This window comes from Homalodisca vitripennis, chromosome 2, assembly GCF_021130785.1.
Source record: "Homalodisca vitripennis isolate AUS2020 chromosome 2, UT_GWSS_2.1, whole genome shotgun sequence".
Taxonomy (NCBI): domain Eukaryota; kingdom Metazoa; phylum Arthropoda; class Insecta; order Hemiptera; family Cicadellidae; genus Homalodisca; species Homalodisca vitripennis.
Genome location: NC_060208.1, coordinates 207,072,047 through 207,096,448, shown reverse-complemented (window position 1 = coordinate 207,096,448; position 24,402 = coordinate 207,072,047). Strand labels below are relative to the sequence as shown.

Here is a 24,402-nt window from a genome sequence, read left to right as displayed (position 1 = left end):
GAAACAAAGATAACCTTATGCATTGTGAATAGAAGATATAAATAAAAAATAAATTTGAGTTTCATACATAAACCAAGCGGATGGGTCGCTAAGTTAATTCTCTACTGAAGTCAGGCAACTCCGATTAGATTAACAGTGCTGAAAAATAATTAATTAACTAAGAACTTAGTCAGTTAAAAATAATATCATAAATCTTAGAAGCGCTGCCATATAAAATTGGACAATATGACCATGAGATCAAGAACAATAAATAATTGATATAAGTAAACAATAGGCGTTTGTCTATTTCTTCGTTTACCACACCAAATTTATTGTGCTATCCTGCCTGTTGTCAGATTTCATGTTATTTGAAATTGAAGCTCATCAGATACTCCATTCAATATTTTTCATTATAATAACAATAACTATACATACCAACCTACTTTAAATTGAATTGGCTTATTTTATACTACCTCAAGCCTAAATGGGAGTCAGCTGATTAGTTTGGCTCATCAACGCCAGACAGCTCTTCAAATCACGTGAAAAGTGATGGCAAGGTCTTGTGCCAGTGGAGTTTATTAAAATTTGATCATTATTTTTCATTTTGCAAGTCTAAAGAATTTTTAGTAGTATTCAAGACTTCTCCTTCATATTCCACACATCATACGTAAGTAATTGATATTTTTATTGGTTATGGTAAGAATTCATTAATTTCAGAAAATTGAATGAATCTTAACCTACTTCAGAGCCAAACCCAAATTTGATTTAAATGAATAAAAGAGTGTGTAAAAGTTATCATTACAATTTTTCTTCATAACATGTATATCCCAACAATACAAAATTCCATAAGCTAAAATAAGTTGTCAATATTGACAGAATTATGTAAGCATAAAACTAACCAGCCCTATTGTCAACATCCTCTCAGGCCTAATTTTGAAGTTTCTATTTGCCAATAAATTTAATATGTAAATAAGATAATAAAACTAAGAAGTAAATTAAATTAATTTATAAACCGAAGAATAAGTCTGATTTAGTTTTTAGGACCATGCGTATATTAGTAAAATATAAGATGGTAATATTTGCCCCAAATAAAATCATAAATAGGTTTTTGTTTTGTTTTGGACTCATCCTAGGATACAAATTAGAAAATTTTTATATTTTAGACGTGTTAAATATAAGATTATCATTTAAGCTGTCTGAAACAGATCTTTTTACATAAACTGTGTAATTAATATCAAGTAAAATTCACACTACCCAACAATATGAAATCTAGACAGGCAATAATCACCATAATAATTAATAAGCCTGGAAGTGCGTATGTTGACTTAAGCTGCAGTTCACTTTCCTATTAGTGCAACATCTGAAAATCTGACGCTGTTGCAGACTTGACTCCAGGAATTTGGAGTCATGTTCCTCTGAAGGGATCCAAAAAAAGTCTGTGATAAACAAGCTCAAAACGAACTCTTTAAATTGTTTCGAAATCAGGGACACCTAGACTACAGGAACATCATAATGCACCTGATGAGACAATTAGAATATCTCTTCAGCTAGATTAAATTTAATTTTTTAGTCTTTTTGTTTCTGATTTTGAAACAATGTAAATAGTTCGTTTTGAGCTTCTTCGTTGTTGAATTTTTTTGGATACCTTCAGTGAAACGAACATGACTTCAAATTCCAGGAGTCGAGTCTGCTACAATTTCAGATTCCAGATGCTGCACTAAAAGGAAGTTGAACTGGAGCAAAACTCTTTGAATCAACCCTTCTACCAAGGTTATGTTGTGTAAACACGTAGATTTTATTAGTGACCAATTAGAGGAAGCTCATACCACTACTACCATATTCTTTGATTACAGTAAGGGTTTAGACTGCCTCAGCCGTGAACATCTTAAGGTTACCTACACTAAGTACTTGGTATTACTTACAACAGGTTTAACAGCTATCTGTCTGAAAGATCTCGTATCGTTGAGTTAAAACATACCAGAAAGAGGTCAACCCTACATTTCAAGTCTGGACAAAGACATATAAATGGGGAGTAACTTAAGGGTCTGTACTAGGTCCAGTCCAGTCTATTGCAACCAGTTACGGAAACAATCACCCATGTAGTTTGTTTGTACACCCTCAATAATTGCTAAATTTGTATAACTCCAATCCTTGTTCCAAACAAGGTGGCATTAGATAAGAATCTTATCATTAAAAAAGTAGCAATTACCATAACAATACCTAAAGTCCTCTTAGGTTTGAAGACAATTCTGCTTCTGTTTTCTCATATCACCTTAGAATCATTGTGATCTTGCATTTTGATCTAAATCCTCTAATCCCAAAAATAGAAAGAAGAAGGCTAGTTTTACAGCTGAAGTAAGTACTCTTCTCCTGAGTTTCTGTATTAGATTTAAGCTTTACTACAACAGATTCAACAGCTGATAAGAGAGCTAACTTAAATAGTTAAACATTGGGACTATTCATAAACAGATTGTGAAATAACCATATAAAAGCTGACTATTAATGTTGAGGATGGATGTTTGCTCACTTAACCTGAATTGGGGTTCTTAAGGCATTTCTCAATTAGAGATCTCATTCAATTTTAGAACCTTTGGTAATTTGCTATTACTATTGCAGGCCTAATTTCAAATTAAAAAGACATTTTTTTTAAAGGTAATACGTAACATGTACTAGTCTATATTAAATTAGCTCAATACAAAAAATGTATTAATGATTTTATTTAGCCCAAATATTACTGTAAAATATTTTACTCATAAACACATAGGTTTAACGACTAAATCAAGTTGATTATAGAGATTTTCAACAAATTTAATTTACTTCATAATTTAACTATCAGTGTTATTTTTTAAATTATTTTAGGAATGGTTGGAATTAAGGACTTTGATGCTTGAATGAGAGGGCCCTGCATGAACTTTGGATGACTAAATGTTATCATCATGAATAAGAGTGAAAGTTGTTACAGTGCAAAGTCAACTGAGCTGATACATATATTCAGATTCAGAAATTCTTTATTCACAAACAAATGCACTAATATCAACTTACAAAATATTATTGTAATAAATAGTTGTCATATACATATACACAGACACATACATACATATACACAGACATATATAAATACATATACACAGACACATACATATAAGATATGTTGAGCTAAACCAATCAATTATCCCTTTCAAAAAATTCTTGGAATGAATATAGAGATTTATTTAGTAGATACTCTTTAAGTTTAGTTTTGAAATTATTAATGTTGTAGCGAGTTTTCAACTCAATCGGTAAATGATTTAGAAACTTTTTCCCCATGTATGAGGTTTTCTTTTTATAAAATTCCAAGTGATGAGAATCATTAGATATATTGAACAGTGTATTATTTTTATGTTTTCTTTCTGTTAAGGAAAGATTGCAGAAATGTATAACGTAATTTATAGATTCAAATATGTAAAGATTGTAGATAAATATAACATAAAAGTGTGTGTGCATGTGCTTGTGTACAGTTGGAGGAATTTAGCTGTGCTCGTGCAGCCCTAATACTACCCTTTCAAAAAAGGAACGCTATCTGTGTGGCGGGTTTTTTTTTTTTTTTTGTTCTCTTAGGACAAGAAGCTTATAAATTGCACTTAGTCCTGTAAGAACCTTTGCGCTGCTTCCGGAGTGACAGGATATTCAGGATGGGTAAGGTTAGGGAGTAGGTGCCGCCTCCTATCGAGATCCATGAGGAAGAATTAGGGCACTACATCTCAAAGTCGTCCCGGAAGAAGGGGAGGCCAGCTCTGAACCAGCCTCTCCAGTCAAAGTAGGCAGGGGGGTGGCACACCCTTGTTGAGGTTAACAAGAACCTCTGAGGTAAGGGAACAAACCCCACCAACTCCAACAGTCATCTTCCACAGTAGACTAAACCTATCGAATTGCCCATGAACCCCAGAATCTCAACATTTGCGGTTAGTGATGTGCCGCTACTGGACATCCATAAGGTTGCCCAGATTGAAGTGGCACATCGGTTTTTGCTGTGCCCAGTGGTGGGTTCAACTGGTAGGTATAAACCAGCCAGAAGTGATCCCTGCTGGGTATGTGTGGCGGGTTGCATTTACGTGCTAGCCGCTGAGATGAAGGCGCAAGAATCTCTTAACGACTTTAAACTCACGATTTCGATTTGCCGATTATTATTCACACATACGTTATTTTCAAAAACACGTTAAACAACAATATAACAACTAAAAAACAAGGATAAGTCCTATTATTGTTATTATTTGGTATTCTCTTATTATTTAATTTACAATTACTTCAATAATATTTAATTAATTTAAAAGCTAGAATATAATTTTCTAATAACAAATGTTACTTACAATGATTGTTTTTTCATTGGAGTCCTTCAATTCCACTCAAGTTGTCCTCCTCTTCTGGGTCACTGTCACTGCTGTCTGTATCCGAACCAACTGATATAATAAGGGATTCTATAATATTGTCAATCTGGGGTTCTGCGGCTGCATCTTTGATATCTACCATACTTGATATTTTGTCTTCGCATAGAGCTTTAGCTTGATACATAGTGAAAGATGTATTTCTCATAACCACATGATGTTGACTTCGGCCCAAATTAACTCAATGGGATTGAGGTCTGGGTGGTAGGGCGGAAGTCGTAAGATGTCATGACCCTGTAGTTGAACAGTTTCGTCCAAGGCGTACCGGACATGCCTTGGTTTATATAGCTGCACAAGTATGTAGAGTTCAGGATAAAAGGATATCATCGCAGAATGGTATTCTGTTTTTTTAACAACAGACTGATTGTGGCGAGTGCGATGAGTTATTTGGGCCAATACGATTCCTGAAAGGAGGGTTTTAACCATGAGTCAAAGGAAATGTTTTCGGGACGCAGCGCATAATGCTACCCCGCCACCCCTCCCGCCCATCACCACACACTCCAGGTCACGCGCACAGCTAAAGTCCACGAACTGTACATGTGTCAAATGATAACTACGTAAAATATATAGAAAGCTAATGTAAAGTAAAACATTTTGTAAGAAAATTAAAATTAGACATAACTAAATGATATAAGAAAGCACTATCTATCGTAAAACTGATTTTACATCATAAAACTGATTTTACATCATAAAACTGTTTTGCCTCTAGTGGTAACCTGACATAAAAAAATAGAAAGACTTCATAACTGGACCCTACCTTTCCCAGTAGTTTCCAAATAAAGAGGAAGAATTATATGTTGATGATTGTTAGCTACTGATGTTTAGCACTTGACGTAATGATGTTTCAGATTAACAATGACTGAGTACTGGCTAATCTCGGCCCCTGGAGACAAGACTTGCCAGCAGACATGGGAGACGCTGAACAATGTTACCAGTAAACAGAACAGCCTCTCCTCCAATTACAAGTTTCATATCCCTGACCTGAAGGTAAACCAATCATTTTAATTATTGTATACACTAATTACATTGTAAACCTCTCTTCATAAAATCAAGAATTCTTTTCCCTGCCATCTATTTATGTATTGTCTGTTTTAATGTATATAAGAAACGATTTGTCTACTCTTGACGATTACACCTCAGTACATGAACACAACACAAGATACAGGCAACATTTGGTGACAAAGAGGTGTTGTTATACTCTCACTCAAAATAGTTTTGTCTACCAAGGGATTAAAATGTACAATAGTTTACCACAACATCTTAAGGTGCTGCCTGTAAATAAAATTAAGAATAGTATTAAGCTTATTTTATTGGATGAATGTCTGTACAGTGTTCAAGAGTATTATGAATAAACTTTCTTAATTAATTGTTAACTGTTAATAAACTGTTATTAATTGTTGTAACTTATTAATTTATTGTTGTTGAGACTTATCCTGCATTCTGTAATGTGTAATGACAAATAAAGGAATCTGAATCTATCTTTGGATGGTATTTGTTTGTATTTCCTTAACTCGGACATAAACTATCTTCGGAATGAGTGCCATTATTTTACTGTGGGTACTTGGAGACTCCATTAGATTGTATAAAAACCCATTTCACATTGGTCAAATGTCTTAAATTGTTTGTATTTTTTCAATATTTTACGCATTTGCTGGACAAAAAACTAAAAATAATTACTTTAATAATTTATGTATGATTCATAGTTATTTAAACATGTCCCCTTCTATTACTTTTAATGTTTCATACTTTATAGTATAGTCAATCTGACAAGAAAAATATCTGTAGTTGCAAAAAATGGTTGTGTAATATTGAATTTTTGATTTATGCTTTAATTTGAAACAGAGATAAAAAAATTAAAATTTCCAACCTTTGAGGAAAACTATAGAATTGTACCACTTATGGTATGCCAAAAATACTGTGAAATCGTTTTTTTTCTATTCTAGTGAGGCTATAACAATTATGTTGTGAAACAATATTTTTAATTTCTTTTTTTTAAAGATTAATACATATTTTGTAGTTTTAGTGTAAAAAATATCAGTTTAGATAATTTGTTTTGCTTTTACAAAACAGCTAAAACTGCAAAAGTTGTATATATTAAATTTTTTACATATGTGCGAGGATCTTCCGGAAAGTAAGGTCCGATTTTATATAAAATATAAATAACAACAGGTTAAAAAAGAAACTTGTTTTATTTCATTCCTGTCATAAAGTTCTATGAGCTTTTGAATGCCGATGTTGTAGAAGCCTGCCGCCTGTGAGGATAATTAACTTTAACTGCTTCTTTGTTTAAAGTTTGTTATTGACGATGGAGATAAGAGGATTTAGAAAATTTGCCATCGTTATAGGTTATAAAAGTTTAACTGCTTCTTTCACCTCATCATCAGCATTGAAACATTTACCACCAAGACACTCCTTTAAGTAGCAAAAATAAGTGAAAGTTGCTCTGTGCCAAGTCCAGGCTGTGATCAATCTGTTACCAACCAAATGATCTGATGCAATGACATGCAATCATGTCGATCGGAATCGACTAATCTATGTTCGATTAATACATTTTCTATATTTTGAATTATATATTAAAGGAACTAAACTACTTACTATATTTCGAGAACTTGTCAGTACTTTTCTTCTAGTAGTGTCAAAACTCTTAAGTTAAAACAAGCATGTACATTGAAAGAAAAAGAACAATAAAATACCTGTGAACAGCCAAACTCGTAACATAAAGTAATAACAGAAAGTTTTATGTAAAAAATTAACATGTACCTGTTAATCAGCACCAAAAATAAGTAGTACAAATAAACAGCACAGATGCACTAGTCTTTAGGTTTCCACTAATCTCGAGTTTAAAGGTAGCTTTGAAGTTACTAATTAATAAGAAGCACAATTTAGTTTATATCTCCTATGTAAAGGTTAACACTTTTTATTTCAATCCCAAAACCCCCTCTTAAACTTTTCCCATAGTTTTATAATAAAAGAATATATTAAAAATAAGTTAATGTTTAGGAAAATCTGACTAATTAACTATTGTGGAAATTAGTAAAATGCTTTTTTTTGAAGTGTTAGGGTTCAATTAGTTTAAGAATTGATTATGAAGTCTTTTTTTATTTAAACTGTTAATAGTAACATACAGATATACAGGGTGTTCAGCAAAAGAGTTGCAATACTTTGGGATTTTCTTCTACTCATAAAAATGAGCAAAAAAGTTCATATGAAGGTATGTCCTAAAACCTTTAGTTTTCTGTCTATCTTTTTGTATATAAAAAAAACCAATATCTTTTGAACCAGTTAAGATAAAGTTATGAAACTTGAGAATTGTATTAACCTTTGGTAAATCTTTTTGAAAATAAAATATTAACAAAATCCTTTTAACTGTTTCAAAATGGCGTCTGTTTAAAAATTTTAACGTCAAATAACAAAAAACCCTAATATACAGTAGAGTCCCGTTAATCCGACCTAATTGGGACCGAGCCCTATTCGGATTATGTGATTGTTCGGATTAGCCAGAATTATAGAAAAATACGGTTTTTAAACTTGAGAATGGGTCTATTTTGTTATAGAATTATCAACATTGTTTATTAAAACATGTTTTCTGACTTTTGCATTTTATTTCTTGACAAATAAACGTGTTTGCGATCACTAAGCACATTTACGCAGACGGTGCAGCAGCGCTTAACCTTGCACTACGATACTTGGAGCAACGGGCTACTGCTACACCTGCCGATATCATGTTTATGACACGATGGCGAAACTACGCGTCATCCAATAGACTCTCTTCAATGCGACAGAAGACAATAACTGAATTTATGTCTTTTAACAATTAATATTGTATTCAATAATAATATCAGTACTGTACGTCCAATTTTTGTTTGATTTCACTTCTTAATACAGTAATTTAACTCATACTTAACCTATAAGTTTCAATTTGGTACTGTATTTAACTTCATTATTTATGTACTGTACCGTACACAATTTGTCTTAATAAAATACTGTATGTCTATTTAATTAAAGTTTTCTTTGTTTATGTACGAAATGATGCACCCATTTTCATTTTTTAAGTAATTAGTTCCTATAACTGTTGATTATCGTTATAAATAATTCCTCCTGGACCTGTTCGGATTAACCGACGTTCAGATTACACGTGTTCGGATTAGCGGGACTCCACTGTAGTTATAAAAAATGCATAGTATACTAACTATTTAGTCATTTTTATACCAATTCCAACTGTACCTTTTTTAAACAAATCCGACAACTCATAAGCGAGCACGATCACTTTAGGTATGCTTGCACAAGCCGGGAATAACTAAGATTTTATGTTTTGAAACGCATCAGCTGTTTGAAATAGGTTATACAAATTTTACAAGATACCAACTATTTTGAAATTTTTTCAAACACTACTTTTTCCAATAAAATCCTTCTACGCATAAGCGAGCACGGCTACTTTAAAGATGTGCTTGCACAAGCTGGGAGCATCAAACATGTCCCAGTTGAGAGGTATCATTTGTTTGTTTCTTAATCAGGCGGATTTCTTTAAAAAAGGTACTATTGGAATTTTTATTAAAATGACTGAATAGTTGGTATACTATGCATTTTTTACAATTATACAGGTTTTTTTAGTTATTTGACCATATAAACTTTTTTGTTAATTTTATTATTATGAACACCCTCTGTGTTGTAGCATGAACTTTTCACCTTAATTTATTGTTTTTCAATGTTAATAGACCTGTTAGTTAGGTTTAAATAAGTAATAAATTCTAGGTACTTCAGTTATTCAGAAAAATGCTTTAAAAAATATTATACTTCATGTATATAACAATAAGAATCACTTGGTTGGATGTAGGTAGCCTATTGTTTGTTTGTAGGTCGGTACACTTGACCAACTAGTAGGACTGTCTGACGATCTCGGAAAGTTGGACAACTTTGTTGACACTGTGACCCACAAGGTCGCCAACTATCTGGGCGAGGTTTTGGAGGACAACAGAGACAAGCTCCACGAGAATCTCACTGCCAACAACGGTACATTTACTACATACTCATTAGTAGATAAACAGATAAAGTTTTTTGTTCTTATTGTTTGGTTGGTTTGGATTTTGCTTTGACATATGCGGATTACATTAAATAATTGTAACAGTTTTTGTAATGTAAAATACAAGTTTTGGCATAAGGCATTGAAAAGTGTTTACCCGTTGAAACCATCAATCTTAAGTGCATTGTATAATATCTTACTATTCTTTGCTTTGGAACAATTGAAATATAAAATATTTTAACATTGAAATATTTTAGCAGTAGTTAATGTCACAACAAATGCAGATGGATCACAAATTGGAGATTGAGTTGTCTGGCAAAGATGCTGAAGCTTAGAATATTGTCGATCAGATAAAAATCCCTGACCACTTGAGTGCCATGTTTTTGACTGGCTTTTTAGAAATCAACCAACTCTACATAATAACTTTATTACTTTCAGTGAAAAATTTCATATCTCGAGCTCTGTACAAGCCTCTCCAGTTAAAGCGGGCAGGATTGTCCTGCCCTTATGTCTAGGTTAGCAACTGACACTTATGGAACTCCAGCAATCCAACAGTCATTCCCCGCAGTAGACTGTACCTATTGATCTAATATTCATGGTGGACATAAGGGACATAAGGAAGTCTCTATCTGGCACTGCCAGAAAAGGGGACAACAAGTTGAGAGTGGCTTGGAAGCGTCGTTTTATCCGAGATCTGTCCGTGTGGGTTCGGTGAGGTCAACTTTCTGACCACCCAATTCCTCATCGGTCATGTGTTTTTTGGGTATACCTCCATAAGTTGGGCGAAGCCTTTGCTAATCTTTTCTTTAATGGTTTGTGATATCAAAAATTGGATCAATGAATATCGTAGTGTTTATTATTTCATAAATAACGTTGTTGGTTCTAATCATAAAAATTCTTGTAGAAACCAAAATTTTGCTTTGTGTTATTTTAGATTTTTGGCATGAAGAATTTAAAAAAATTATGTTCTTCTAAACATTGTTTTAAACTTATCTAATATAATTTAAAAATTGCAGAAAAGAATGAATCATTTGAAACTTTTTTGGTGTAGCTGACTTGCCGAGCTACATCATGCGGTTCCAGTGGGACATGGCCAAGTATCCGATCAAGCAGTCGCTGCGCAACATCGCTGACATCATCAGCAAGCAGGTCGGACAGATTGACGCTGACCTGAAGACCAAATCCACCGCCTATAATAACCTCAAGAGCAATCTCCAGAATATGGAGAAGAAACAAACGTAAGTTTGTTTGTAATTGCATTGAATCGTTTTACCCTACTTATTTCTATAGGGTACCCTATTAGGTACTATAGATTTCACAAAAGCGTGACAATAATAATCACAACTGTGAAAAATTATCAGGAATATTTCTTTGTCAATCATGACTCCCAGAAAACTACTTCCAGATCACTCATCTGAAAGTTTACAAGCTGAGATGAGTTAGTTATCAGCGGTAATAAGAATTTTTTCATTACTAGTATTCGTTTTAGTATTCCTGACGACATTCATGTGTACTACTTTTGTACTTTCTGAATAAATGGTTTTTTTTATTTGATTTGAGCCCTAAAATGATAAAGAGTTTTAGTGGTATTTTTAGCATATCCCAAGAAAAAACTAGTGAATCTTAATATGTTCACATTAGTTTGGTAAATATCAAAGGTTTTTGTAAATACCAAAAACTAATAAATTATAAAAGTATTATGTAGAAAAATATGTTTTGCAATTCATAATTTTTGAATGGATTTCCTCTTTTACTAATGGTAGAAGTAATTCTTCCAAATTAAATGGAAGAAATAAAAATGACTCATATTAAAACCTGATGACTTCCATCAAGTATATAATGCAGAAAATTCTATTAATGTTTGTCAGCTGGAACCGGCGAGTGGAACATTACTTATATATCTGTATATATATTCTTGATCGGGTAAACAAGAGAAAATCCCTTAACGAATTTATATGGAATTTTTTGTATAGTGAATACAAAATATTGAAATACTGCTGAAATATAATTCCAGAGTGACTCTTGAATTGGTTGATTCTAGCTTAAAGTGGAGATAATTCACTTTCTCTGCTTTTAGTTTTCTCTATGCTATCCAAGTTGGTGTTATTTCTACCTTCCAACTCGTTTATTCCAAAACTGGTGGACTGAAAGGACTTTCCTCATCAATTTTCTTTCCACCCAGTTTGATGCTGATTTTTTACCAATCCAAAATTTTATAAAAATTTCTTTCAGTTAACTGTATTGTAATTGTAATATTTTTCTGTATTTCAGGGGAAGCTTGCTAACCCGGAACCTTGCTGACTTAGTGAAGAAGGAGCACTTCATCCTGGATTCCGAGTACTTGACCACTCTGTTAGTGGTTGTTCCCAAGTAAGTGGATCATTTAATAGATTATAAATTATTTATACCATTTAGTGTCACTGGTAAATGAATAAAACATTTTCCAATTTTAATTTTATTACTGCGCAAGGCCTTTTGGAATCCATCATCGCAATTCCATCATCAGGCACCTCACAAATGAACAAATGTTTACATATTTCTAAATAATAGATAATAACATAATATGGTAAAAGGTATGGAAATATGATTAGCCACTATAAAATATTTAAACAGAATTACATTTTAATTTCCTTATAAAATGAGATGAATTTTGAATAGGTCCGTCTTCATTATTGATAAGTTTTTCTTGATTTGTGTTAATGTAAAATGTTTCCCAAGCATTTAAGTGTATTGTTTTAGTAACTTCTTTCAATAATATTGTACATTTTTATTAGAGATGGTGTGTCCAGATTCAATACAGTGATTTGTAATAGCAGATTTTTCATTTCTTACATATTTTATATGTGCAAAGTGTTCTTTGAATCGTGTCTTGATGTTCCTTTTTGTTTGGCCAATGTAAAATTTATCACAATCGTTGCATTTAATTTCATAAATAAATTTGTTTTTGTCCTTGGGATTTCCTAATATTTGTGATAATTTGTTGTTCGTTTTGTAAGTGACAGTTTTTGTATGCTTTTTAAAAGTTTTCTGTAATTGATTTTAAATATTACCATACGTTTATACCATGTCGTTTTTCTTAAGTAAGTAGATCATTTTATAGATTACTAAACTATTTATACTATTGTGTTGGTTAAAATGTTATAATTTTCTGATAGCCTATAACCTCCTAAGACCCAAGGGAAAAATTAAAATGTTTTAAGCAAAAACCTGATGTTCTTTTAAAAGTACAAATATTTCTACTTCGGTAAGACCCAGGGATTTTTCCACATTTTTCAAGTTAAAACCTAATGTCCCGTTTAGAAGGACAGAGTTTTAGGGAATTTTTTTTTACCAAGAAGGAAATATTTGTATGTTAGATGTTGGCAACTCTGCTGACTTGTTGTTTTTTTAGGTTGTCAGTCATCACATGTGTGTTTAGTTAGCTGGCTAGTTTAGCCATAAACATAACCTCCAGAAAGATGGCTTCACCAAGGAAGCGGAGGCTTTATTTTCAACATCATTGTAAGTATTAAAAAATATTGATTGTTAATATTTTCTCATTAGAAAACTTGCAGTATAATATATATAGCTAGTATATAAAAATTGAAACCCATTGAAAATCTACTGGAAAAAGACTGGTTTTTATCATTAAAAAGATGTGTCCTTATAAAAGTACATTGGGTTTTAAACTCTTTTTATCTCAAAAGTGGATTGTCCCTAATATAAGGACACCAGGCTTAAGTGACTACACATTTCATATAGATGTGTTTCCTGTAATTGTTGACACTTTTTAGGAAAATGGACAATTTTTAATAAATTTACTTGTTTTACACATTTATTTAGTTAATTTAATTTCAAAAAAGGATGAAAATGTAGGCCTATGAAGTTTTCGCTCTTATTTAAAGTTACAAAAAACTGTTTTACAGCCATGGATAACATAATTTAATTGTTCCAGTAAACAATGCAGAAATTATGAACACCATCAACCAGCTTGATGACTCTGACATGGATGTTTCGGAGGATGATGACTAAGATACTGATTTGGTGAGGGACACCCAAAACCAACCAGTAATAGATCTATTGGATGGTTCGTAGGTGGTCAAAGACAGAAAAAAAGTACATTACAGTGCCTCAGCCTCAAGTGATAAAGGCGTACAATACACATATGGGAAGGTGTTGATATGTCAGACCGTATGCTATCATATTGTTCTTCCAGACAACGGACAAGGAAGTGGACCACTAGAACAATAATGCACCTGTTTGATTTAGCCATATCCAATTCCTGGCTTTTGCTACCGAGAAGACAAGATCAAGTCAAACATACCATTAAAAAAAGTGGCACAACTAAGAAAGTACAAGATGGATTACGGAGAGTATTTTAATTAAATCAAACTCTATTCTTAGTGACAGTGAAGATTCAGAGTACCTCACAGATGAAGAGGTTACACCTGGAAGAAATACCAAGGAACTTCCAAGTGTGAGATTTAGGACACATGGGAACCACTTACCTGAAATTACGCCAGGAGTACAGCAGAGATGCAAAAACTCCAAATGTTCAAAGAAAAACATCGGTAATGTGTACCAAATGTAAGGTCCATTTATGTTTAGTAGCACAAAGGAACTGTTTTTTTTAACTTTCAACAATGTTAAGCCCCTTTTTAACTTATAAACAACTAGTGTAACTATGTGTTTAAAGAAAACATCAGAGACGTGTACAAGTGTAAGGTCCATTATTTTTAATAGCACAAAGAAACAGGAACCATATTTTAATTTAAAAAAATATTAAGCCTTTTTTAACTAAATTGAATTTTTTAACTGTTTGATTAAACTAAAATGAAATAAAGGTAAGTTTAAAAAAATAAATGTCTCTTGATTTCAACTACCCTGTATTTTACCCAATGAAAACCCGGTGTACTTTTTAAAAGGACTATACAAAATTGTATAAATATATCAAATATACTGTTTGATATCAAACATTTTGTTTTTTATAGTGTCTAAGTAGGTTATTGAATAAGAAATTATTTAAAAAAACTTATTCCAAAGTTCAAAATTTCCCTGGGTTTTACTTGAGTACAAAATGTTGTCCTTCTTGCAGGACATTGGGTCCTTAATGACTTAAAGGTGTACATTGAACTTGGGTTTTTACTTAAGTACAAATTAATGTCCTTTTAAAAGTACGCCAGGCCTTAGGAGGATAAACCCGTTAGAGTAAAACTTGTTAGGTTATAACAGGTTTTGATAGCCCATGTATATTATCTCAAGTATCATTTATCGTTCTTAGTTTCTTCCTGATCAATACTTCAGGGTTTATGTAAATCAAGTGAACGCAGAAGACTTTAAATGAAGACGAAGGACCAATACAAAATTCTATATTACTTTTACAAAGATAAAATAAATGTTCAAACTTAAGTATAGTACAATTTAAAATAACAAACTATCTTTCTTTATTTTACAAACCAAACCACACAGAACGAATAATATTATGTAATAATAATAATAATAATAGCCAATAATAATTGGGTTTTAAATATTTAAACAAAATTTGCTTTTTGTACTCACTTTTGTCAAATGTTGGGTGAAGATAGCCTTCCTGTTGAAAGTCCTTACATAATAAAAAAGTTTAAATGATTGGTTTTGTGAATTTTCAGTATAGTAATTACAAGATACCAATATAATATAACATTGATTACACAAATGATTCTTGATCAAAAGAGTTTCTTGTGTCCAAATTAAAAAAAATTATGAATTAATTATAGAATTATGACCTTTCCATCCCTGTGTAATTTATTGTATTTTACTTAGTATCAAAGAAAAATTAGACAGTTTTATTAGTAAACAAGAAATACACTCCTACTGTATTAGAAACAAATATATGCTTGAACAGATGAATGTTCGATTGGAGAAAACTAAAGGGACTTTTATCTATATGAGGATTAAACTTTTTAATAAACTTCCTGAAGAAGCATGGCATGTGTCTATTAGTTGATTTCGAAATGTTGTAAGTAAGTGGCTTATTGATAACACATTTTATTCTTTAAATAACTACTTAACTTGTGATATTAGCACTTTAACTTTATAATAATAATGAATTTGTTAATAGTTATATCTCCTGTTATTTATTTACTGTTGTTAAATTCATATACTATTTAATTTATATTGTATATAATGTTTTAGATACGTTATATATATTTAATGAGATGCTGCTAACACCATATTCACTTTTATTTTCTTTTAATGAGCAAATTGTGGCGTTATTCACATTTACTATGTATATATAAAATTTACTTGTACTTATTTTGTATATTTCTAATCATTACACTTGTTTTATGGTATTTTAAAGGTGTGATAGGATTAGGCCATATAGTTATAGGAAAAAGTGACGTAAGTGCTTAAAGACAATAAAGATTTCTTGATTCTTGATCAGGTCCAACTTCAACGACTGGAACCAGGTGTATGAGAAGCTGACAGATATGATTGTGCCCCGATCAAGTCAGCTGGTCAGCCAGGACAACGACTACGGACTCTTCACGGTCACGCTCTTCAAGAAAGTGGTGGACGAGTTCAAACTGCATGCCCGGGAGAAGAAGTAAATAACGTCTATGAAATATAATAAGTAGTTTTTTGTCACATATGTTGAAAGCAACAAATTGATATAATATTTCACTCTTACAAAGGCTGAATATAAAAAAAAGGATTGATGCTAAAGAAATGTGTGTTTATTATTGTAAACTGTGCTCTTTGAGATACACTCTTTTTTATAGACCACCTCTTACATTTTTTATTTGATCGTTTTAAAATGTTTATATCAGAAAAATATTTTTCTTCCAAAAATTTTGCTTTTTTATGAATTTTGTACTAACAAAACGAGACTAAAATGCAGAAAAAATATTTTGAAAATATAATTGTTAGACCGTTATAAAAGTAGGTTTACAGGATTATTTAGTTCTCTTTGTGTTTGTTTCAAATTGAAAGATGTGCAAAATCACTTTATGCTAAGGAATTTATTTTCTCATAACAAATGCAAAAGTTTGGCCATATGTGCTCAGGTTTGTTGTACGAGAGTTCACCTACAATGAGGAGGAACTGGCAGCTGGAAAGAATGAAATCACAAAACTAGTCACCGACAAGAAGAAGCAGTTTGTGAGTCAAATTTCTTTAATGATAGTTGTATACAAGAATTATTGATTGTTATGAACTTATGGAAATTCAAGTGTTTTAGATCAGATCAGGTAAAGTTTAAACTATTTCCTGGCTGAGTATTTTTTCGAATCTAGTGTTGATAAGATTCTTTCTCAGAATCAGAGTAAAACTGTGATTGCTGTTGTATCTGTATCTTGCTCATGCACGAGTTATTGGTAATTTATATCTTAAACTAGCTAGTATATTATTTGTAGCCTATTGTAGCCATATGGACGCAGTACTGCGCACAGTCCTTGGTCATCTGATGTATTAATCTGAGCCTTGACGATTTTATTGTAACGGTTGCATTATAACTCATTAATAATGATCAACCAAAAAATCACTTATGTTTACATGATAACAAGGGATGTTCAGTTATAGTAGAATTGTGTATTGAAATATACAAGGTCATTGCCTTATATCACTATTAATGATATTAATATGAGGTAAAAATTCAATTTGGGACCACTCCTTTTATATCTTAGATTTTCCAGTTTCAGTGGTTGATTTTATTGAATATTTTAACCCTTTGCATGCTGTTATTGAATCTATAATTTTCCTTTAACACCAAGAAAATTATAAAATATATTTTTTACGTTCAAAGCTAATTTTTATTGTAACAGTGCTGTAAGAGGTAAACACAAAAATATAAAACACGGAATTTTATATAAAATTAGCATATTTATTTTTAGAAACCTTAAAATAATTATTTACAAAATTGTTAATACGATCTAAATTCAAATTCAAACTACAATTCAATAAAAACTCAAAATTATACAAACTACTAATTATTACATGCTCTATCATCTTATTAGATTTTCCATTTAATCACAAAATCAAATTCTACTCTTAAAATAAAATGCGCTTTGTCACCACTATAAAACAGGATAAAAAATTTAACGTAATCACATAACGATCACACAATGAAGAAAATTGACAAGATACAGTAGACACACTGGTGCCAACGGATATATTTGGTTATGGCTCTGTAGGGCACATAAGGCAGATGAGCAGGTAGACAAAGTGCCTCCCTCCCCCTGCCGCGGAATGTAGATCGTCTTAAAATACTTTCAACCGCGATAAGCATGAAGTGTGCAATTGCCGTTTTGAAAGCCCTTTATGAACTAAAAAATTCTCTAAGAGACACATTGTATATTTTCGGAAATAATCGTATTTGGCATTTAGTTCAAAATTTATCATTCAAATATATCTGTCTATGGCGTGGGAAGTGTTAAATTGAGCTAAAAATACAAACATTGATTTTAGCAAATATACTTAAATTGTTTATAGAATATTAATTCATTAATATTCTGACAATTATTTTATACCAAGCTTTATGTAAAAAAGAACATTTTCATCAAATATACAAGGTGAGCAGACCACTTGTACACAATGTATAGCAGCTGAACTGAGAAAACTACTTTCCTTGTTTTAAAAAAAACCCCTATATTTCGAGCTGAAAGAATTTGGAAATAAAATGGTACGTGCTAAATGCAAATGCAACAAAATATTTAAAATTAGTATTTTTGGCACTATTCCTCAACTATCCAAGATGAAACCAAATTTTAAATACAACACATTTTAGCTTTTAAGATAGCTATTGATAGGTGTGCTCAAAGGCATACATTGCTATTTGAATTTTATAGGTTTTCCAAGTTTGAAATATCCTAAATTTTGAACAATTAAAAAAATGGAATTGTATTAAAAATTGACAATTGTAATATATTTTTAGAAAGAGTACTTCTTTGGTAACCTTGGATGAAAATGTGGATTTGCTAAAATTTTTAACAAGGTAACAATAAAAAAAGTATGAAACTGCATGACTGTATCACATTTTGGCTCAAACTGTATACAAGAAGCGAAATAAATGAAAACTTTTTTCAAAATAATCAGTGAATACAGATCTTTAAAATGAGGTAGGTCTTGTACTTGAAAATCTTTCAAAAATTACCTCTACCTCACCCCTCCCCCAAAGTTCCATTTTGGGGTATTTATGGGTGTTAAAAATGATTTTCCCAAATTCTTTGGTGTTGAAATATTGGGGGTTTTCATTAAAATGAAGAAAAACATTATAGAAACATCAGTGTACGTCATAGGTTCTGTAGCAGACAATGAATGTGTGGTTGTTATAATTTTGTCAACCTCATAACAAATATGACATTCATTTCAGGTACGAGTCATTGTCACCTGATTATTAAATCCTAATTTTCAGTTTGTTGAGCATTAATTGCATATTTAAAGACGTTTTTAAAAGAAATGAACAAATATTTATGTCTTATTGACATCACCGTACCAAGTATCAACAATGTCAACAGTGTTAGTGACTCACTGACGTAGTTCAAACGTTGGCCTGTTTATGTTACTGGGGCATTATCAGTAAGTAAATATTCATAAAGAGGAAAAAGTCTGTATGAAACCAAACTCTTGAATAACTATTGCATAGTTCTTCCATCAAGAAAATAATGATTTTAAGGGTATGTCTCTTGTGGAAACATAAAAGTTTGTTGTTTTCAGGGCCCTCTGGTAAGGTGGCTGAAAGTCAATTTTAGTGAATGTTTCTGTGCCTGGATCCACATAAAAGCTCTGCGTGTCTTTGTGGAATCAGTTCTGAGGTAGGTACACCGCAGGTGTATTTCGTGCGTGCAGTGATTGAATAAAGTTATGCGTAGTAACTAAATTTGTGTTTACCATCCCTCGCTATTTTCTTAACCTCATTTACAATATTAAGAGCTGTATCACATTGGAACTAATTTTATTAGATAAACCATTTTACTCCCTTGCAATAAAATTGCGAGGTGGTTCATTTTAAAAGTACAATTCATTATATATAAGAATATGTTTATCGTCCTAAAGCTTAAAAAAAGCATTGAAACAAGTAGTATATTAAATTGATACCAAAGGTAAAGACTGTTCCTTCAGCTGGGAAGATTATTGAAACTGTTTATTTGGGATTGCCAAGACTGATCTTTGTTGACTACTTGGAAAAGGGTACAATGGTTACTGGTGCCTATTATGAATCATCATCAGGCGAATTGAGAATTGAGGTACAAGACAAATGTCCACAATTGACCCACAAAAAGGTTCTTTTCCATCATTCCAACGTACCAGCTCGTTTACCTGGAGTTGTTGTGACCACCTCCTACTGTCCAGATTTGGGTCGCTCAGATTGTTGTGGTCCCTGATATGCCAAAGTGGCTCGATGGATCGAGATTTTATTCAAATTAAGGTAAAATACTGAAACCAGTGACTATTTTATGGAGTTGGACCAACCTGACTACTGAGATGAGGAGCAATGTTGGACAAAGTGTACAAGTCTAAGATAATACTATGTTAAGAAATAATTAATGTTCGTGAACAATATCTACTTTTTATTTTTACACATGGATTTAACAAACTGTTAGAAAAAAATTCGTTATACTGTAGTACAAATCATATCCACTAGGTGTCAGAAGCATGTTTTGTGAATAAAGCGTAGCACTAGGATGAGGTCAGCTAGCTGACACCAAACACTAGAATGTGTTCTGCTTTCACTGCAACCGCAGTCAGTAGTTTCATGTCTTATGTTTTTTATATGATGTAGACCTGTACAAAGTCAATGTCTATTTTTATTAAAAAATAAAACTATAATCTTTGTATGGATGGCTCTTCTATTTTCCTATGGTCTACTACCTAAATATGATTTTTTAAGTGATTCAAAGACATTTTCTTGTAAAAAGTTATCATTTTAGAACCGTCACCAGACAATAGTGTCAATATAATTAAAAAAGTGATTTAAAACATTTTAAAAAACTAACTTGGAGTTAGTTATATGTTTGGAACGTCACTACTCAAAGAGTTAAGGTCTTCATAAAAATTATGACAGACTCTTTTCAGGCTTGAAATGTCTAATTTTCTAATTTAGGTTAATGTTTGAATGTCGCTTTAAGTACCAGAAATAATTGGTGTTTGCCAACAGATACGGACTCCCTGTTAACTTCCAAGCGATGCTGCTCCACCCCAACAAGAAGAACACGAAGAAACTGCGGGACGTGTTACACCAACTGTACGGACACTTGGACTCGAGCGCTCAGCAAGGCAGTCAGGCAGCGCACGATGTTAGTACAACTTGACGAGCTTATAATAATCTAAAAGTTAAACATTTTTCAATTTACAGGAAGTTTACTACCACTGATGCTTTACTTCGATTGGAAAGAACTAACAGAAAAGGTGCTGAATAATTTGTGAAACATTTCAGGATTTATTTTTCAAATTCAAAATTTCTTTATTCAGACATGTAACAGATTACAAAAATAGCGTCACAATAAATCTCAATATGCTGCTGATAATGCTTGGTAATTGAAAGCATACTTTATCAGCAGAACATAACTGAAAAGGTTTGTTTTGCAAGTGTTGTTGAGGTAAACTCTCGTACCTCTTAAATCCTCCATCTCCTTTTTTACCTCAACATTGGTAGCGTTGAAAATTCTTACATTTAAAAAAAGAAAAATTACCACTGACAGACTAGGTAATTACCTGCAGAATTTCCTTTTAAAATCCTGTTTAAGTTGTACAAATTGGGTATTCGAAGGACGGCCAACTTAAGGTTATTTGTTACTAAATTAACTGGACACAAATAGTTAGGTTATTGATTGAAGAAAAGGAGAGGTGGTAAGTGGATTGAAAGCTAAAGTAAAATTAGCATTTCCTATCACAAGAGGTGTTCCACTAGACTTAGTGTTATGTCCAGACTTGTTTGTGATGATCTTTATCTTGACCGCTCAAATTCTTGGACGACTATACCTAACCAATTATGTTTGCTTGTTAAATGAGTTTGAAAAAGTTATTTACATCTTAAATTATATGGTGATAATATATTTTAAGTAATGAATAAACCATAGTGTCATAGTGAACTTCAATAACCAATCATATATGTATTAGACTTACAAATATGTACGTTGACAAGATTTAAAAAGGATTAAAAATAAAGTGATGAGATTTTTTTTTAGCTAACAAAGCCGTACTGTAATTTAATCCTGAAAGAAAATTAGTCTTTCTGTTGATTATAATTATAAACTTTACTCAATTACAGTGGGCCTTCCTTACATTTACCTCAAAAATAAATGACATAAAAACAGATTTTAATACAAATTTTGCTGAAGAAACGTCAATACCAAAAATTGACTTTTTAAAAAATAAATAAAATTTAATGTCAAATGATAAATATAAGTGTAACGAGATATGGAACAGTAGATGCTGTGTTTACAAGATATTTAGCAATATATTATTCAAGAATTTTTATTTCTTATTTTTGTTACTATAAACCATAATTTCATTTTTAAATATTATGTCAAAGAAAACAAAGTCTTTATTTAGGAAATACAAGATTGCAGTGGACATGATACTGACCAAATTATTGAAGCTAATACAAACATTAATAATAAAAATGTATATAATTTATTACTTTAATATTTAGAAGTCAGCGATATTGAAATTTAGTATATCAAATGTAAAAAATGTGTTTAAAATTAGTAGAAAATGTGTTTAAAATTAGTAGAAAATATAAAACATTTTTATATTAAAGAATTGAGTGTTTCATATTATTTTAAAATATACAAAATAAATATTTAAAAATAGTCTAGAAATGACAGAGTTTGTGCCAAGTGTGTGGTTGTTTTTGTAATGAGTATTTATTTGCCTGCAGAGTGTGGACATTCCTGGCTTGGGTTTCGGTCAGGCGGACTACTACCCGTATGTGTACTACAAGATCAACATTGATATGATTGACACGAAAGCCGGAGTGTAGACTAGCAACTGTCTGTCCGTATGTAGTTAGATTGGGAGCGGTGATAGGCTATAGCATCTGGCTACCCTCACTCAACATGTACATTTGTGTATTATTTCAGTCTCTATTTACATTCCTGCAATTTCCCCTATTATTAATTTTTTGTGCCAATATTTTGGTGGATTTCACTGTGGAGAAATTACTGAAAAACATCTTCCACTATAATAAATAAATATATTCTTGTATATTTTACCTTATGGATGTAACGTAATCGATTTTATTGAGTTATATATTGGCGGTATATATTGTTGAAAATAAACAATGTTAATAATTTAAATGAAATGTAATTTTATTTCTATTTACATGTAAATTTATAACGGAATAGTGAGACGGTATGAAAAGAGCAAAGGCAAAGTATTTATCAGAGTTATAGGTATTAATTGAGCAAAATCAGTTATCTGTATATTATGTAGATTAGTGTAATAACTATGATATTCAAATCCAGTATTTCTATGTGTAGCTTTAGCAGCATAGCGAATTTGTTCAAGATGTTGCAGAGGATATTTGAAAAGTCGTGTGATCATTTTTATTTATTATTTTAATCCTCATCATGGTGTCAACCAACTTCCATTTTTAGTTTTATTTATTTTTGACAAAATTCAAACCTTGTTGTTTTTTAATATTATGTTATAAAAATTAAATCCTTTGAACAAATTGTAAATGGTGTTATTAAAGAAGTATATTATTAAAGGAAATTAGCAATTTTGTAGCATTTATTCTTAATTATTACTTTGCTGATTATAAAAAAGTTAGTGTTATCATTGTGGATAAATATTGTAAATAAACACTCTTGGGTTAGGTTTGAATTACATTGAAACAAGTAGTTTTGCCGAAAATGTAATGAAGTTACTTATAATCGTTTAAGTATATAACGCGAGTTGTTTTGGATTGTTAAAGCACAAATAATATAATACAGTTTTGAAAATGTATTAAACAAATTGGTACGGTTTGTTTCTGTTCATGAACACAGGTTTGAATTTATTACTGTGTGAATTACAGTTATAGTAATTATTTATGGATTTAACTCACTATTTTTTGCTTTTGTTCATCGCACACTTCATGTTACCTACCATTGTCAAGGTTTGTTGCTGTTGTATAATAACCTACTTTAAATCCAAAATAATTCTGATTAAAAGGAGCTAATTTATTGTGAAGGCTTTTAAGTCTTAAAATATTATGGTATGTTACTGTTTGATGTGAGAGATATATTAAGATGTTGATGAAAAATAAAACATATTTATCTTGTAAAATATCCGGACATTTGTGTACGTGTTTGCAATTGTACTGGAGTTTTTCAGAAATTGTGTTCGTTGTTGAGCTCTCGGGCAACTCTTCTTGTCAATGTTAATGAATTTTGCATAATATAACGTAGAAATAATTTTCTTGTCAAATGATAATCCACTATCAGTATATTTTTACCATTATGATTAAGTGGACTGTGGATTGTTTAATGTTCTTTTTGAACACTGGTATGTTCAACTGGTTTATATTAAATTTTGGTGTGAAATTGTGTCGTATCTAGGATGGTTACATTTTTCGCAGCTTGTATATGTGTACATAACATTCCAGATTTGAGTCATTGTTTTTTTTTTTTGTGAAATGGATCAATAAATTGTACAATTTATTTAGTTTTGATGCTTGAATTTCTTTGTTACATCCCCATAATTCACAGGTTTGTGTTTAACTCTTGAAATGGCAGAAAATTCGTTAATTTTTAGGCAGTTTCTCCACTACAAATTTTTATTTCACGCAAGATATTGCCTTTTATAATATTTTATTTGGGGTTTTCAGTCACATATACTGAGGAAAACAACACTGTTATGTACAAGGATATTTCAATAATTAAAGTGACTAGCAGTTCCAAGAAATAACTCTGTATCACAGAAAAATAAAACATCATACTTTTGAGAATTTTCTCCAACATTGATGCATTTGTCCCAATGGCTAACTAAAGATGAGCCACTTTGAAAGTGACATTGGTTTATCTAAATATTTAAGTGGGT

At 31.4% G+C, this 24,402-nt stretch overlaps 1 protein-coding gene across 1 annotated transcript; it reads left to right on the top strand.

Annotated features, from left to right (window-relative positions):
* The first annotated feature begins 510 nt into the window (after positions 1–510).
* Positions 511–24,034, top strand: LOC124355324 (V-type proton ATPase subunit C). The gene is made up of 10 exons (XM_046806422.1): positions 511–646; positions 5,249–5,387; positions 9,257–9,410; positions 10,472–10,658; positions 11,692–11,790; positions 15,824–15,985; positions 16,446–16,539; positions 19,093–19,190; positions 20,534–20,672; positions 22,259–24,034. The coding sequence occupies exons 2-10, from the start codon at positions 5,256–5,258 to the stop codon at positions 22,358–22,360; spliced, it is 1,167 nt and encodes a 388-aa protein (XP_046662378.1). The 5' UTR covers positions 511–646; positions 5,249–5,255; the 3' UTR covers positions 22,361–24,034.
* The last annotated feature ends 368 nt before the right edge of the window (positions 24,035–24,402 follow it).